This window comes from Eleutherodactylus coqui, chromosome 12, assembly GCF_035609145.1.
Source record: "Eleutherodactylus coqui strain aEleCoq1 chromosome 12, aEleCoq1.hap1, whole genome shotgun sequence".
NCBI lineage: Eukaryota > Metazoa > Chordata > Amphibia > Anura > Eleutherodactylidae > Eleutherodactylus > Eleutherodactylus coqui.
Genome location: NC_089848.1, coordinates 119,445,646 through 119,458,970, shown reverse-complemented (window position 1 = coordinate 119,458,970; position 13,325 = coordinate 119,445,646). Strand labels below are relative to the sequence as shown.

Sequence of the window (13,325 nt, the reverse complement as noted above, 5' to 3'; positions counted from 1 at the left end):
GCAGGGAAGGGGCGAGCCAACATAGAACGATCCTGTCTTGTTTTTCATCTGCTTCATACAGCACATCATGGGGCAAAGTCCAAGTATTATGGAAGCCGGGTTATCTAGGAACAATAAAACAGTTCCACAATCTATTTATATGTAGTCAGCGGATGGGACGGTGTGCCGAGATGAGCAGAACAAACCAACATGCTCATAAAAGTGAGAGGTAAAGGTCGTTGCTCAGTTCATTCACTAGACCTGTGGTGGCAAACCTATGGTATGTGTGGGGGTCACTATTACTCTGGGGGATTCTGTGGGGGTCACTACTATTACTGGGGATACTGTGGGGGGTCACTATTACTGCTGGGGATACTGTGGGGATCACTATTACTCCCGGGGATACTGTGGGGGTCACTATTACTCCTGGGGATACTGTGGGGGTCACTGCTATTACTGGGGATACTGTGGGGTGTCACTATTACTGCTGGGGATACTGTGGGGTGTCACTATTACTGCTGGGGATACTGTGGGGTGTCACTATTATTGCTGGGGATACTGTGGGGTGTCACTATTATTGCTGGGGATACTGTGGGGGATCACTATTATTGCTTGGTATACTGTGGGGTGTCACTATTACTGCTGGGGATACTGTGGGGGGGGGTCACTATTACTGCTGGGGCTACTGTGGGGGGGTCACTATTACTCCCGGGGATACTGTGTCACTACTATTACTGGGGATACTGTGGGGTGTCACTATTATTGCTGGGGATACTGTTGGGTGTCACTATTACTGCTGGGGATACTGTGGGGGTCCCTATTACTGGGGATACTGTGGGAGATCACTATTATTGCTCGGGATACTGTGGGATGTCACTATTACTGCTGGGGATACTGTGGGGGGGGGGTCACTATTACTGCTGGGGCTACTGTGGGGGTCACTATTATTCCCAGGGATACTGTGGGGGTCACTACTATTACTGGGGATACTGTGGGGTGTCACTATTATTGCTGGGGATACTGTGGGGTGTCACTATTACTGGGGATACTGTGGGGGATCACTATTATTGCTGGGGATACTGTGGGGGTCACTATTACTGCAGGGGATACTGTGGGGGTCACTTTTACTCCTGGGGATACTGTGGTGGTCACTACTATTACTGGGGATACTGTGGGGTGTCACTATTACTGCTGGGGATACTGTGGGGTGTCACTATTATTGCTGGGGCTTCTTTGGGGAGTCGCTATTATTGCTTGGGCTGCTGTGGGGGGTCACTATCATTGCTGGGGATACTGTGGAGGTTCACTATCATTGCTGGGGATACTGTGGAGGGTCACTATTGAGCTAGATTATGTTTTTCTCCAGCAGGCTTCAGGGTATTCTGTAGCTGCCAAATTGTATAGTGTGCACACATCATCGACCAGATCAGACACAAGTGCCGGTCTAAGCTGGGAGAGTCTCTTTAAAGTGTAGAGCCTCAGGCTTTTATTGTAACACATGACACCTGCCCTTTTATGGGCGTGCAACAGATTACATCAGTAACATATAGGATTCTCATTTGTCGGATCATATAGAATCCCCCACCCCTCTCCAAAGTCCACTGTGAGTAAGCCAGTCCTTTGTTCTATGCATGCGCTCAAAACTGAAAGCATCTTTGTTTGAGAAGCTGGAGAGTGGGTGAGGGGGCTTCTTCAGTATTGGAATGTGACTTAACTCTTTAAGAGGCTGCTGTGGAACTGTGTGCAAAGTCAACATTATACCACACACACATCTTTTCACCATGCCATTGTCCAGCAATTACTATAATGAAATGATGCAGTCATTAGCCTCTATAGAGTCAAATCACTACAGCTGCGTAATACTTCCAGTTCATTACAAATCAATAGACATTTTACACTGACTAATTATCATGTCTATCACACTATCATTGCTGGGGATACTGTGGAGGGTCACTATCATTGCTGGGGATACTGTGGGGATTCATTATTATTGCTGGGAATACACTGTGGGTTGTCACTATTATTGCTGGGAATACTGTGATGGGGATCACTATTATAGCTGGGACTTCTGTGGGAAGTCCTAATACAACTGGGGTACTGTGGGGGGTCACTATTATTGCTGGATCTTGTATAGGGGAGCGCTAATTCTAGTGGGGCCACTGTGGGGGTCACTTATATTGCTTGGGCTAGTATAGGGAACACTATTACTACTGAGGCCGCTCTGCATGTGGCAGCATACCTGAACCTGACTTAGGGTGTTTACACATGGTGGAAATACTGTAGAATGTCCGCAGCGTAAATTTCCGCAGCAAATTTCGCATCTAAAAAAAACTGTCAAAATCTGTACAATTGGTGCAGATTTTGACTAAAAATCAGCTGCAGGTACGCAGCGGCACATCCCTCTCACCTCCTCCGAGGGCTTCCTACTGTCAGCGCTCTCCAGTGGCCTGGTCAGGTGCGACACCACCGGTCAGGTGATGCTGCTACAGGCCGCTGGGAACTGGAAGCTGGGAGCTCTGACAGCAGGACATCTTCAGAGAAGGTGAGGGGAACCGCTATATGGTATGAAATCCACTCCAGATATGCAGCTGATTTCCAGTCAAAATCTGCACCAATGGTACGTATTTCAACTGTTTTTGGATGCAGGAATGCTGCGGAATTTGCTCCCTGTCTTTTTTTTGTTAACCGGCCCTGTACATCTTTAACGACAGAGGTAAAACCATATGTTGTGATAAGCCTCGCACTTGATCACACCCTGGTCACCTTATTTATAGTCTATGGGACATGTGTTAAATTCCAGGCTCGCAAGCCAAATCTGGCCAGCCACGTCATTTTATGTGGCCGGCGAGTTCTGGACTCAGAAGATCCTCTTCTAGATCGGAGGGTCCTGAGTTGTGTCGGGAAGACACTTTGGCGCACTATGGACTCATTTGTAGCCTGCCGTTGTGTACTGAAATCGTGGCCGCCATATAGGTCCTACACTGCGATGTTGGGTTCATGTGGACTGAGCACTGTGACTGCTGCTGCAGCCCCTCGAGCCTTTGGTGTGCACTCCCGTCTGATTCTCCCACTGAGCCTATCCTGCAGAACAGTAATGCTTGCTGGGGCTTAGACTGAGGCAGCTTGTACATCCTGCTGCACGGATCAGAGAGGACGTTGTGGTATACTGCTGCTTTATCCAGTCAGTAAGGGTTCTGCCCTAAGGAACTTTTGAGAACCTTTCAAGTTCTGCTAACTTTCATAACTTTTCCTTTTCTCTGACAACCTGGCAGTATTGAGTCAAGTGTCTGTGTTGGGGAACTTGTGCCCCAATTTTTCTGGACTAGAATCTTGCTCTAGTCCATCTGTCTTTCCCCCCTTTTAAAATATCCTTTAATATATCCTTTTAAAATACAATTACAATTTGTAGGGAACTATAATGCTGATGTGGCCCTCGGTGAAGAGGAGTCGGACACCCCTGGTCTATAAGAGGGCCAGAACTGATTGAAGGGATTTTCCCACAAATAATAATGACATGCCCATAGGATATATGTATATCAGTGGGGAGTGATCACGCATCACAATAGCGAGGGCCCCGGTTGCAGAGAGTTAGTCTTGAATGTACGTATGCACTGTCCGTTATAGTTAGTCGAAAGGTAAGGGACCATGTGGTGTTTTGGAATTGTAATACGTATTTGGTAAGACTTTGAAGTATTCTATCCCCGAATACCAATACACCTACCTCTTCATATGTATACTAATATATTCTGCTACCGTACATGGAAGTGCTTTGTACATAGGAGAACATTTACTAAGGCTGGCATTTCTGACGACGGGGCTAGTATAATTTTTTCCAGCACATGGTGCTCTGAATACATGCAGAGGCGCAGTGCATCACCGGCAGCTCCGTGTGCCTTCACAGGATTGTACCTCAGGTCCCAGCCAAGCACACATTTCTGGCATAATCCATGACTGTTGCTTGCACATGCTTTTCATAAATCTATTGGTCCCGGGGGGGCACACCCCCTCCTGAGAAGCTACGCTCGCTTTCCTCGAAGAGGTGAGACCGGCGCAGAAGGCTTAAAAAAGTCACAAAAATTTTGTGCAAATAGCCCTTGTACCAAATTTTGCATTTTTTTTAGACAGTTTTCTGGTTTGAAGCCTTCTTAAATGTCCCCTATGGTTGTCCTCTTCCTGGTGGTCCTCGGTATGGGTTTTTACATTGTACTCCAGTACTTATCCCTAAAGTGGAATTGTCCTTTAAGGATGATGGTGCGTGTCTAGTAGGACAAGTTAAAGGAATCCCTCAGTTTTGGGACAAAATGTTGTCCTAGGACCAGAGGGGAGGAGGGAGGTAAGTCACTTGCTGTTGGCTGATGCCCCTCTAATCCACTGGTTCCGGGCCCCATTTTCAGCTGTCCAAGATGGCCACAGCAATTTTCAGTTTACCTAATCCCCACTGAACTGATACTGTTAGTTACAAATGTGCTATGCCTGCTCTCTGATTGGCCTGCACTGTTCACATGATCAGCGCTGACTAATCAGAGAGCAGTGCATAGTGTGCTTTAGGTAGCAGTAGATATCCTGGACAGCTAAACCAGCAGACTGGAGGGGCATTGGCCAAGAGGAGCGACGGCCGGTAATATACCCCTCCTGTCTCCAGTCCAGGGACAGACTTCTCTCCCAAAACCCGAGGGTCGCTTTAATATATAGAGGGATTCTAACCTCATATTTTCCTGTTGCAGGTATTCCTATATCTACTCGGGGTTGGGATTTGCAGTCCTTATTGCTGGCTATATCCAGATCTCATTTTGGACGCTGGCTGCTGGTCGGCAGATCAAGAAAATAAGAAAGAATTTCTTCCATGCGGTTCTGAGGCAGGAAATCAGCTGGTTTGATGTCAACGATGCTGGAGAGCTGAATACCAGGCTGACTGAGTGAGTGCTCACTGTCACTACCGCGGTCACTCACTGTCAGTACCGCGGTCACTCACTGTCACTACTCCGGTCACTCACTGTCACTAACGCGGTCACTCACTGTCACTAACGCGGTCACTCACTGTCACTACCGCAGTCACTATAGCGGTCACTCACTGTCACTACCGCGGTCACTATAGCGGTCACTCACTGTCACTACTGCGGTCACTACTGCGGTCACTACTGCAGTCACTACCGCGGTCACTATAGCGGTCACTCACGGTTACTACCGCGGTCACTATAGCGGTCACTATAGCGGTCACTCACTGTCACTACCGCGGTCACTATAGCGGTCACTCACTGTCACTATCGCGGTCACTCACTGTCACTACCGCGGTCACTATAGCGGTCACTCACTGTCACTACTGCGGTCACTACTGCGGTCACTACTGCAGTCACTACCGCGGTCACTATAGCGGTCACTCACGGTTACTACCGCGGTCACTATAGCGGTCACTATAGCGGTCACTCACTGTCACTACCGCGGTCACTATAGCGGTCACTCACTGTCACTATCGCGGTCACTCACTGTCACTACCGCGGTCACTATAGCGGTCACTCACTGTCACTACTGCGGTCACTCACTGTCACTACCGCGGTCACTATAGCGGTCACTCACTGTCACTATCGCGGTCACTCACTGTCACTACCGCGGTCACTATAGCGGTCACTCACTGTCACTACTGCGGTCACTACTGCGGTCACTACTGCAGTCACTACCGCGGTCACTATAGCGGTCACTATAGCGGTCACTCACTGTCACTACCGCGGTCACTATAGCGGTCACTCACTGTCACTATCGCGGTCACTCACTGTCACTACCGCGGTCACTATAGCGGTCACTCACTGTCACTACCGCGGTCACTATAGCGGTCACTCACTGTCACTATCGCGGTCACTCACTGTCACTACCGCGGTCACTATAGCGGTCACTCACTGTCACTATCGCGGTCACTCACTGTCACTACCGCGGTCACTATAGCGGTCACTCTCACGGTCGCTCTCGCTGCCATTATCGCTATCACTGTCAATATGGCTAATTGAGTTCCAGCTCGGACTCACATTTTATATCTAATGATGGTCGGCCCTACAGCATCATGGCTGCTAAGTTCTCCTGTACGCCGGGCTCTACTCTTGCCGAGAGCTGCAGACACAAGCCGTAGGTTCTCTAAAATCCCTGCACATTACTCTGTATGGGAGATACATGTGAGCGATCCTCGACTGAAAAACACTCACTGCTGCCGTAAGAGACCCCAGCAGCGACTGTTCACTTGAAGACCACCATATATGTTCAGTGGACTTCACAGCCAATGTTGAAGGGATCAAAATTCCACCCAGATTTGGGCCCCCATAGCTGCTGCACGGGCTGCCTCTATGAGATATATGCCCTTGATCCTGGGATAGGCCTTCAGCCATCATCCCTCGGTGGGGGTAGTGCTGTAGGTGTCTTTTCCTCGATTCCTCCTACATTATCGCTTGGCTTCTTTTTATTTTCACTTTTTTTATTTCAGCGATGTCCAAAAAATTAATGAAGGCATCGGAGATAAAATCGCCATGCTGCTCCAGTCGCTGACTACTTTCATCACCGGATTTATTATCGGCTTTGTTAAAGGCTGGAAGCTGACCCTGGTTATCCTGGCGATCAGTCCTGTAATGGGGCTCTCAGCAGCTGTTTGGGCCAAGGTATATAACATCTATTTCTTCTGCAGTATATAAAGCCGCCCGGCACGGTTGGTGTAAGTCTGATTGTTCCTCCTCAGATATTGTCCACATTTACTAACAAGGAGCTGTCGGCTTACGCCAAAGCTGGGGCCGTCGCCGAGGAGGTCCTGGCAGCCATCCGGACTGTTGTAGCCTTTGGGGGGGAAGAGAAGGAAATCAAGAGGTGGGTATGGCTGTTATATTGTTGGGGACGGCCAGGGGCTGTGCCCACATCGCTGGCTGATCTGTTAATCCCGATCTATTACAGGTATGAAAAGAACTTAGAAGATGCCAAACGGATCGGCATCAAGAAGGCGATCACAGCCAATGTGTCAATGGGGTTCGCGTTCTTGATGATATATGCATCCTATGCGCTGGCATTCTGGTATGGCACCACGCTTATTATAGAAGGAGGCTACACTATTGGGAGCGTGCTCATAGTAAGTAAAATGGACACTTTTAGCGACTTAGCGTATACCGAATGATTTCCCACTGTTTTAATGTCCCTTCACTCTTCTCATAATTGTAAAAGCTGTGTGCTGCCAAGTCTCATACATGGCACAGCGGGCGAGCAGGGGTTAGAGACGCTGTCTCTGAACATTGGACCTGCAGAGGGAGCGCTGGGTTGTGATGCAGTACCACTCCGACATAGGACTGACCCTTATGAGGACCGGGGTAATACTCTAAGCCAGTCCAATTACACTTAGGCCTTGTTAGCCGCTGTGTGCGCTCAATCCTATACAAGCCTATGGGAGTGTGCGTGCGCAGGTGTCTGAAAAGAGTCAAATCTTCAGGCCATGCGCGGACCTCACAGAAGGACACCCCGGGAAACGAGCAGTATAAAAAACACCCCCCGCTCCCCATCACCAACCGACATAGCACCATAACGTTGTTTATAACGCTGGTGACATTGTCCCCTTAAAGGTGTTCAGCTTTATATCACCAAGCATTAAAGGGATGGGCACAGATGTAGGGGCGGTCATATCTACGGGAGCGCATGTATAGCCTTAGTTTATGCTGCTTATTGTTAATGACAGGCTCCCTTTAAAAAACATTTTCCAATACAATATTAGAGAATTCGGAATTCATAGAATATAGTCCGGTGAAGAGTAACGACAAAGAGCGTCTTTCAGTCCGGAGGACCTCTCCAGTACATTATATGGACGGTTTATGGATTTCATGGTCATCGTGTAATGCCTCATTTTTCCTGTGGTGGCGCTGCAGGGACATTGAACACTTGCTGCCAGACCTCCTAGCAGATTACATCCGATTACTGTGGGTTTGTGCAGATCACCCTTTGATCAGTTTATCGTTGGGGAATCCTTCCACTAAAATGGAATTATCCAAAATAGACGCCCCTTTACTTAACTCTTAATTGGCTGATTTACTTTTCTTACTATCTAGGTGTGATGATCTACTATTGAGATGTTTTTCTCTTTTCAACTTTAGGTATTCTTTGCTGTCATTATCGGAGCTTTTGCTGTTGGACAAACATCACCCAGCATTGAAGCCTTTTCGAATGCCAGAGGAGCAGCATATGCCGTATTTAACATTATAGACAGTGTAAGGCTTCGTCAGCAGATTTTTTTATAATTTTTTTCTGTTTATAAAATCTTTTGTTAAAATGCTTAAACCTGGGGGAAAAACTTGAGTGTGACTATCTGCCTCTTGGCTTCTGTGCAACGGCCAAAGTGGAGGAGACCACCGGGATTGAAAGATGATAGTCAAGGGTGGCTCTGTAATCTCTCCTGATGGGGGTGATAACGGGGTTCTGCTCAGCTGTCGCACAATGGCACAAATAGCGTATATATGGATAGGTTTGAAATGAATAACTGTCTTGTCATGGGTGACGCCAGTGCTCCAACCTGAACTCACAAGCCTAATGATGGCGGAATGAGATGAGTCCAGTAGCTTGAATTAAACTTGGAGCACGCAGTTTTACTGAAGCTTAGTTGCATTAACAGATGCATAGGCAACGTTATGCAGATACAGCAGGGTCCACAACAATGGGGTGAATTGACACAATGAAAACAGTAGATTGACAATTGAATTTCCACTTATCTTCAACGCTCTATCTCTCTAGTTCTAGAGGATACTCAGTACTAAACTACCCAATTATTACTTAGTTGAGGGTCTACTGGAAGTGTAGTATGAAGGAATGAAATGAGAGTTGTAATGATCGCTGAACTAATCCTGGCTTTGACTTCACCGGGTAGTTTAACTCACTGTTAAGTGAAGACGATGACCTCCTACTCTTTCTTATGACTGCTGGAAAGACAAGGGAGCGGAAAGGGGCCTCAATATCCTTGCAGGACTGCTGAATTGCTGAACACATGCTGAACTGCAGACACCTCCTTTCTCCGACCATGTCTTGCTGCCTCCTCTCTCCGCAGCAACACACTAACTCTTCATCCACTTCCTCTCTCCTTCCCGCACTTTCTCCAAACTCCTCCCCCTCTGCATAGGAACTCATGTAGTATTTTCCCGCTCTGGACTCTACCACCATTGAGTGGAGGCATGACATATACCCAAAAGGCAACCAGCTATTCCCAGCATTAAGCTCTGAGCTTAGGAAAAGGGGAGAAACATGGTTTCTCTGATGAACGGCACCTTCTATGCCTAAGGGAAGCGCATAGACAGGTGTGACAGGACCAATTGTTAGAAGACTGTTCTGTAGGACCCTCTGGGCCACTACATCTAATTACTAATTGTATATGCATTGCTTTGCAGTGCAATTAGTCTTCCAGCCTGAGTACAAGTTATGGCTGGTTTTCCTTGCCTTTGGGCCAAGATGATGGACGGCCTTACAGCTGCTTGGTGCAGTCTTAAGGATCTGTGACAAAACACATTGACTGAGAGTAGAGACTATGAGAAGAAGGGTGTCTGAGTCTATGAAACTCTGTTGGCACAGATTGTCTGGTGCCTTATGGTGACTACATGGAACAAATATCCAAGTAGTAGCTTCATAAATCAAATGTAAGCGGCAGTTGTTCCATGTAAATGCGGCCGCTAACCGGGTGACGAGTGAGAATTTGTTCTCTAGTTACTTGTCTCTTTGTTTCAGCTCACCTAATGATAGTCACTGGTTGATTAATTATTGTCTGGCATAAACAAATAGTTGTCGTCTTTCAATGAAGATCCGACAAGGAAACTGTGCGTTTGCTCGGCCCGCGCCTCCCACCAAACTCTGACTGGCTTTCACCTTTAGTTGAATATTTTGCCCTCCTGCTTAACATTCATTGGTTCCCAAAAACATAAATACTTGTGAACAATCCTCAACTGAACAGTCGCTGTTGGTCTTCTGACTGGTTTTGGTCTCTGACTGGTTTTGGTCTCTGACTGGTTTTGGTCTTCTGACTGGTTTTGGTCTCTAACTGGTTTTGGTCTTCTGACTGGTTTTGGTCTTCTGACTGGTTTTGGTCTTCTGACTGGTTTTGGTCTTCTGACTGGTTTTGGTCTTCTGACTGGTTTTGGTCTTCTGACTGGTTTTGGTCTTCTGACTGGTTTTGGTCTCTGACTGGTTTTGGTCTTCTGACTGGTTTTGGTCTCTAACTGGTTTTGGTCTTCTGACTGGTTTTGGTCTTCTGACTGGTTTTGGTCTTCTGACTGGTTTTGGTCTTCTGACTGGTTTTGGTCTTCTGACTGGTTTTGGTCTTCTGACTGGTTTTGGTCTTCTGACTGGTTTTGGTCTTCTGACTGGTTTTGGTCTTCTGTCTGGTTTTGGTCTTCTGTCTGGTTTTGGTCTTCTGTCTGGTTTTGGTCTCTGACTGATTTTGGTCTTCTGACTGGTTTTGGTCTTCTGACTGGTTTTGGTCTTTGGCTATACACCCGCTGCTACGGTTTCTCATTGGTTTGGCCTACGATGGAAGACTCGGTACTGCGGCCTCTCGTAGCAGTGAGTGGTCACTCAAAGACCGCTTGCATATATTTATCTGCATTCATTGGACTTGGCAACCAATAACTCTGCATTGGGAATGGGCTGAAATTTCAACTACACACCTGCCAAAGGACCTTGCACCCCTAACTAGCCGATGAATGAGATGTCTGCCGGTGTAAATGCTCCCAGCAATTTGTTCAGTGATCGCAAAGTTCAACAACGCTTAAAACAACAATCGATGTGTGTAAGAACACCGAAACAAGTCATTAATATGCTTTAGCGACTATTGTGACCATCCAGATGATAGTTGCCACTTGTAAAGCCATCCTTAGACTTACGCAGGCCGCACCGTGAGCTGTCAATGGCTTACAATGTTTGCCTGCTCATTGGGATGTGCTCCTCAGCATCTCGTGTCCTCTCAAGCCTTCGCCCTGTTCCTCCCTAAGGAAAACGGAAAGGCCGACGAGGGCGCCATGTGTTTTTTCTTTTGATTATCGGATGCTTCTACATGGAATAGCACCGTCTGTTATACCATGCAGAAAAAAACAGCGACTCTCACGGATATCACACGATTGCAGACTAAAACAATCTATTCTGTTTTGGGGGTATCACAGGCCACTCTTGGCATTAAATAGTTGAGGGATCCCTACAATTATAAATTTTTTCTAAACGTCTACATGACAACATTAAAATGATAATCTCTTTACTTCCTGCAGAAACCCAAAATAGACAGTTTTTCCACTGCAGGCTTTAAACCTGACAAGATTAAGGGAGACATTCAGTTCAGGAATGTGAAGTTCTCGTATCCATCGAGGCCGGACATCCAGGTTAGTAACTTGTCCTGATTCCGTTTTTTGCTTGAGATCTTTAAATCTAGATACAATCTATTGAAACAACTATTCTGTCTTCACTGAAGTCGTATCTATATGTGACCTGTATGGTTGCACAGGGCGTTGGCCACCAGCTTGTCGGGGGAGCACCAGGGTGACTAGACTGCCGGCGATAGCCCTTCTTAGGTCTACCTGGCCAGATGGTCTCCTTCTTCCATATGGCAGCATCTTGCGGAGTTACATGAATCATTCTCCTCCTGGCTCTATTTCCCCCCTCTAATGTTCAGAGGTGCTGCTGTCAGTCCATCGGCACCCCTGCAACACAATCAGTTAGTACCGATAATGAATTTATGTTATGAGGTTGGTTTTGGCATTGTATCTATGTACTCAGCTGAGTTCTGGGGCTGTATATATGTTATGAACCTGGTTCTGGTATTGTACCTATGTACCAAGGTTAATTTGTGCTGTATTTATGGTATGAGCATACAGGGTCTTCTCCATAAGACTTCAGCTTTCAGGTTTCTATAATGCACACGTTAATGTTCTCTTTAGATGTCTGTGGATAAAGTACAAAGTGACCATGGGTACCAGATCTTACCGCATTGAGCCCAGAAGAATACATCTTGTGTTATCACCTGTATTAAATAGATGATGTTTTCTGGAAAACACTAAGGCCTCATGTTCACTCGAAAAATACAATCCGCGCAGAATCTGATTTGCTTTAAATTGTATTTTTTTGCATGCAGATATCCGCACACATTGCTATTAATGGGATAGCAATGTTGCCGATCCGCGCGGAATCCACGGCAGAATGGAGCATGCCGCGTTTTTTCTCCCGCACATGAAAAACGCAATTCTTTTAAAATGCCATCCGCGGGTGCAAAAATCAATTTAATGGACAGCGGATGGCCAATGATTTTGTATGGGCAAAATCCGTTGCGGAATCCGCAATTCCATTTAGCCAGTGGGCATGAGGCCCAAAAGAGAAGCTGAGAAGCGATAACTTTTTGTTTACAAACTTACTATATGTTGGGATGAGCAAAAGATAAAAGTAACAGGAAACTGATAGTACATGATGTCAGATCCACGCTGGGAGGGCTGAGGACCGCTACGGGGCCAACGCCAAACCCACCCCTCACTCCTCCATCTTTACTAAAATCATTGCAGGACTTCTGCCGACATCTGCCTCTAGGCGGAGCTCTAATGGGTGTTTTATATATCCGGGTGCCACTAAGAGGCGTCTGAGAAATATATATCTAAAGTGAATTCTATCAGCGGAAACCTCGTACACAAAAATCACAATGTAAGAAGAGCCAAACTAACTACTTCACTACCAGCAGAGGTATAACCCATTAACCCCTTTACTGCCTCCAACCAACACAGACTATTCGGGGCACTCTGCTGGCAGTGTTGTATATGGGGCACAACGCTGGCATTGTTTTTCATTAAGAAGCCCTGCTGTATGTGATGGAGGTATTGGAGGATTAGTGGTGCTGTATGATGGTGCTGTAACAGACATGTAGGTGGGATTATGAATATGTAATGTACATTGGCTTTAGTTATGTGTAGGGTACAGTGGTGTCATTAATGTGTATTTAAGGACGGCATTAGTTATGTGTACGGTATGGCAGTGTTATCAATGTGTAATGTGTAACGGCATTAGTTATGTGTACGGTATGGCAGTGTTATTAATGTGTAATGTGTAACGGCATTAGTTATGTGTACGGTATGGCAGTGTTATCAATGTGTAATGTGTAACGGCATTAGTTATGTGTACGGTATGGCAGTGTTATCAATGTGTAACGGCATTAGTTATGTGTACGGTATGGCAGTGTTATCAATGTGTAATGTGTAACGGCATTAGTTATGTGTACGGTATGGCAGTGTTATCAATGTGTAACGGCATTAGTTATGTGTACGGTATGGCAGTGTTATTAATGTGTAATGTGTAACGGCATTAGTTATGTGTACGGTATGGCAGTG

At 46.5% G+C, this 13,325-nt stretch overlaps 1 protein-coding gene across 1 annotated transcript in view; it reads left to right on the top strand.

Moving 5' to 3' along the window:
- The window catches only part of ABCB1 (ATP binding cassette subfamily B member 1), a 77,565-nt gene that overhangs the window by 23,713 nt on the left and 40,527 nt on the right, over positions 1 to 13,325 (top strand). The window contains exons 6-11 of the mRNA XM_066585254.1: positions 4,704 to 4,895; positions 6,446 to 6,617; positions 6,695 to 6,819; positions 6,904 to 7,075; positions 8,085 to 8,198; positions 11,229 to 11,339. Coding sequence (XP_066441351.1) covers positions 4,704 to 4,895; positions 6,446 to 6,617; positions 6,695 to 6,819; positions 6,904 to 7,075; positions 8,085 to 8,198; positions 11,229 to 11,339 — 886 coding nt within the window. The remainder of the gene's footprint in view (positions 1 to 4,703; positions 4,896 to 6,445; positions 6,618 to 6,694; positions 6,820 to 6,903; positions 7,076 to 8,084; positions 8,199 to 11,228; positions 11,340 to 13,325) is intronic.